The sequence below is a fragment of the Nuphar pumila genome, chromosome 1 (genome assembly GCF_984573655.1).
Source record: "Nuphar pumila chromosome 1, dmNupPumi1.hap1.1, whole genome shotgun sequence".
NCBI classification, from domain to species: domain Eukaryota; kingdom Viridiplantae; phylum Streptophyta; class Magnoliopsida; order Nymphaeales; family Nymphaeaceae; genus Nuphar; species Nuphar pumila.
Genome location: NC_143249.1, coordinates 21,003,779 through 21,008,783, shown reverse-complemented (window position 1 = coordinate 21,008,783; position 5,005 = coordinate 21,003,779). Strand labels below are relative to the sequence as shown.

Here is a 5,005-nt window from a genome sequence, read left to right as displayed (position 1 = left end):
CTATATCTTGATCTTTCTTGAGAAAGATATGTACTAAGGGAACCATATTCTCTTGCAAACAAGGATGGACACAAGGCTACACACGTGTAAATGGACAACCCACACGTATTCACAATATTTTTGTATTACAATTATTTTAAAATTTTGAAAAGTACATGATAAAAATACAAATGTACACTACTTAAATGGATCTACTTGGCTTATAAAACGAAGAAGAACGAAGTGGAGTTCACCAGATCAGCTTTGCTGTTACTTTTGTAGTAAGGGGGAGAGTGAAGCTCCATCCATCACTCTTTTTTGTCACACTAAGCGCGAAGAAAGGACAGAAGAGTGTGACAAAAAGGTAAGAAATTAGTTTTTCTATTTGTGGCATCTTTTCTTTTGACCCTCGATTTTGCTTATGAATGGGAAAAATGCGCTTCTTCTTTCTATGTGGAGTGAGGAATATCAACATAGTAACACCCTTTTAGTAGCAATCTTAACTTATCATGTCAGTAAAGCAAATTATTACAGCACACTGGATTGAGATCGATATAAAAGTGAATCTATCATTTTTTTTCTTTAACCCTCTAATCAATAAGCTTGATTTTGCTTGAGTGGGAAAATTGCACTTCTCCTTTCATATGAAGCAAGGATTATCAAAATAGTAATACCCTTTTACTAGCAATTTCTTTCTACTATACTAGTAAACCAAAATATTACAGCAGAGTTGACTGAGATTGATGTAAGTGAAAAAGTTCTTGCTGGTTATTAAGGTAACTCTTATTTTTACATTTACATGGGTATTCACCTAGATAACAAATAGATGGTTAGCCCTGTCCTTTGAACAGACGGTGGGATCATGCCTTAGCATTACCATCAATTCGAGAGAGAGAGAGAGAGAGAGAGAGGGCCTATAGTTCTTCTACCACGTGGCACTGCACATTCTCGCTCCCTCCCAACTCTACTATATATATACCCACACTCTGCAACACATTCCTTCAGTCATTCTTCTGTATTTTTCTGTATTCCATCTTGGGCCCTGGTTTTCTTAGCAAAATACAGAGAGCTGGGGCCCCTGTTTCCCAGTTAGCCTTTTTTGGGTGTCTGTGAGTCTTGGGCTTTGTTATCTTAGTTGTGTCAGTAGAGCAGGCACAAAAACTCTTCTGCTTCACACATTCCGAGTGCAGCAATAAAGAGAGGTTGGATCTTTCTTTCTCTCTTTTCTTCCATAACACTGATTTTGGTCGTTTTGTTGGTGCTGCGATCAATTTGAGTAGAGATGGGTGAGCATTTTGGTGTGCCAAAGCAGTTCCTGCAGGTGGACCTTGCCATTGATGTGCCTCAACATGGTCCATCCAAATGCTTTGATGATGATGGGCGCCTCAAGAGGACAGGTGGGAGAGACAGAGGATGTTGTGAATTTTTCATGAAAGAATTACTGACAGCTTTTCTAATGGAAAAAATATTCTAAGAGACCATCCTTCTTTTCTTTTTTGTGTGTGTTTCTGTTTCTGCAGGTACTGTTTGGACTGCTAGTGCTCACATAATCACAGCAGTGATTGGGTCTGGAGTGCTGTCACTAGGATGGGCTATTGCTCAATTGGGATGGGTAGCAGGTCCTACTGTTATGTTCCTGTTCGCCTTTGTCATTTATTACACTTCCACTCTGCTCTCCGACTGTTATAGATCTGGTGACCCTGTATATGGCAAGAGAAATTACACCTATATGGATGTTGTCAAGTCTAACATGGGTATGTTTCTTTAGCAGAGAGAGAGAGAGAGAGAGAGAGAGAGAGAGAGAGAGAGAGAGAGAGAGAGAGAGAGAGAGAGAGAGCAATTTAAGGTGTTAACAGCAAGAGCTGGAAAATTTTCAGGTGGTGCTCGAGTTCAGATATGTGGATGGATCCAATACTTGAATATTTTTGGAGTGGCAGTTGGGTACACAATTGCAGCATCCGTTAGCATGATGTGAGCAGCCTCTGCTTTCTGTTTCATGTTTTTATCACCCCCATGTCAATATGAAAGCAATACTCACACAGTTGTATCTGTGTATGTTGGTCTCTCGCAGGGCAATCAAGAGGTCCAATTGTTTCTATAAGAGTGGAGACAAAGGCCCATGTGAAGCGTCAAGCAACCCCTACATGATAATATTTGGTGTTTCAGAAATACTACTGTCCCAAATCCCAGACTTTGATCAAATCTGGTGGCTCTCCATTGTTGCAGCAGTCATGTCATTCACATACTCTTCTGTGGGCCTAGCATTGGGCATTGGCAAAGTAGTCGGTATTGTCTTCTATCACTATCCCTTTCCTCTGTTAGTTACTTTGAGTGCTCTCTGAGGTCTGAGATTGGGCCTAACTCCTGCCCCTATGTACTTCAGAGCATAGAAGTTTTGGAGGCAGCTTGACAGGCATCAGCATAGGCACTGTGACTGAGGCTCAGAAGATATGGAGAAGTTTGCAGGCTTTTGGTGATATTGCCTTTGCCTACTCCTACTCCATTATCTTGATTGAAATTCAGGTACAAACTCAACATTTCTTGGTGAAATTTTCATGTTCATACTTGTAACAATAACCCTTCATTTTCACTGTGGTAACAAGATTTTTTTTTCTGTATTCTGCTGCTGGGAAGCGGTTACCGTTACTCAATTATAGAAAAAATGATGGCATATGCTCCGTACACGGTTCATAGTTTTTTGTCAGCAACTAAGATATCATGTGTGTAGTAGTAGTTGTTCGTACAGTGCTCTATTTATGAGATGGAGCAAAGGTTCCTAAATATTAAACCCTTACCCTGATAAGTCTCAATGAATCTCTCGAGACAGGAACCAGTATGATTTTTAGTTGGTGGTTTAATGTTTCATCACCTTACCTAAGATTGCTTTATATATATCACATACACACACACGTGTTTCTGATGGGAGCCTGGAAATACAAAGAACTGTTTAACAAGCAGGGTGAATAACTTTTTATGAGCTTTCTAAGCTATTGGAAACGAATACTAGGTATCAGCTTGGTACTTCAAATCTTATTAAAGACAAAAAGGCAGAGTAATTTACAAGACGTGCCTATCTTTTTTCAGTCATTCGTTTGCATAGATACTTCCTTTCATAGGGAACAAACATATAAACTTTTCCGTGGATAACCAAACTAACACTCACATATTCCAAAAATACCTGTTTTTTCTATGATGAACCAAACGAATGCCCTTCATAGTTGTTTGGACAGTGATGGCAGAAAATGGGTACCTTTTCTGGAATATGCAAACAAGTAGCTGTCTAATTGAATTTACCAAAATAGGTTGATGCCCAAAAAGAATTTATGTTCCTATTAGCACCCAACAAACTAATGGATATCAAGAACCTGTATTATTCAAGCTCTTTTGGTGCCACCAAACTCCTCAAGCAATAATGGTATGACTTGTACTGATTGGCACCACCTAAGGTGCAATAAATTTATTAAAGTAAAGACAAAATCTTCAAAACTTGGGGACCTTGTAGTTTACGAATTTTGCCATGCTAATCTTCACATGCAAACAAACAAGGAGTCAAAACAGATAATTTAAGAAAGTTTTCTGTTTTACATGCAAGATCCAAAAATGCATTAATATCTCATTAATTACATGGGTCAAAGATACGATAAAGAAAAATTCTCTAGAAGCTCACTTCCCAAGCCTTGTTTTTTTTTTCATGCTTCCGAAAGTTTACAGGAAAGCTACTACCAGGAAGCACATGTTTCTGCATACTTTGCGCATCGCTTCTCGCACACCCACTTCTTACTCTGAAAGCTATGGTCCTTGATTGCTTTTAATTTTCACATATCAATACGCTTGATTTGATCATAAGGAATGCCCTTCTTACTGTAAATTCTTGAGGCAACTTGTATGTTTATTAATCTTTACTTTCCTATTTGTAGGACACATTGAAGTCTCCCCCTTCAGAGGCCAAGACCATGAGAAAAGCAACTCTGAACAGTGTGGCAGTGACCACCACCTTCTACATGTTGTGTGGTTGTATGGGCTATGCTGCATTTGGAGACAATGCACCCTCCAACCTACTCACAGGGTTTGGGTTCTACAACCCTTACTGGCTCCTTGACATAGCCAATGCAGCCATTGTGATTCACCTAGTTGGTGCTTACCAAGTCTACTGCCAACCCCTCTTTGCATTTGTAGAAAAGTGGGCACAGCAGAAGTGGCCTAAGAACAGCTTCTTCACCAAGGAGATGCACATTCCCATTCCATGCACCTTCATGACTTACAACCTGAACCTCTTTTGCCTGGTCTGGCGGACCGTGTTCGTGATCGTGACGACGATCATCTCCATGTTACTTCCCTTCTTCAACGACGTCGTCGGCATCTTGGGTGCATTTGGGTTCTGGCCTCTGACTGTGTACTACCCAGTGGAGATGTACATATCACAAAAGAAGATTGCAAAGTGGAGCTCTGGATGGGTGTGCCTACAGATCCTTAGCATGGCTTGCCTCATTATCTCTATTGCTGCTGCTGCTGGATCTATTGCTGGGGTGGTCCTTGACCTCAAGGTCTATAGACCCTTTAAGACTAGCTACTAGAGTTTGTCCCCCTCCCTCAAAATAACCTTATGCCAATGCCACACGAGCATGGCCACATGTAGATGATGCCCGAGATGGAAGGCAATTTTCTATTACAATGAAAAACTTAGTGAAGCCACATGGGATAGAATCTTGTACTTTCTGTGTTATTGTCATAAAAAGATTGCCCATTTCAATACAAGTGCGCCTTTTTTTAACCAGGTTTGTGGTTCCACTGAAATTTTCTTAGCCCCGCCTGCCTATTACTTGGGGATCACATCTTGGTTTTTATATATATATATATATATATAGGGTCAATTTACCATTAAACCAGTTAGGTTTAACATTAGATGGATTTGATCTTATGAAAATGACTAAAATATCTTTAAAATAATGACAATTTTTAAAATGTAAGATTACTTTTTTTTGTGTATTACAAGTCTTTCCAACTTGAAGGGAATTGAAAATTCAAA

General features: G+C 39.6%; 1 protein-coding gene across 1 annotated transcript; it reads left to right on the top strand.

Moving 5' to 3' along the window:
• Nucleotides 1-1,070: 1,070 nt before the first annotated feature.
• LOC149848287 (amino acid permease 3-like) lies at nucleotides 1,071-4,725 on the top strand. The gene is made up of 6 exons (XM_090011012.1): nucleotides 1,071-1,376; nucleotides 1,500-1,733; nucleotides 1,857-1,950; nucleotides 2,051-2,265; nucleotides 2,363-2,502; nucleotides 3,897-4,725. Exons 1-6 carry the CDS (start codon nucleotides 1,262-1,264, stop codon nucleotides 4,551-4,553), a joined length of 1,455 nt encoding a protein of 484 aa, XP_089867138.1. The 5' UTR covers nucleotides 1,071-1,261; the 3' UTR covers nucleotides 4,554-4,725.
• Nucleotides 4,726-5,005: the final 280 nt, after the last annotated feature.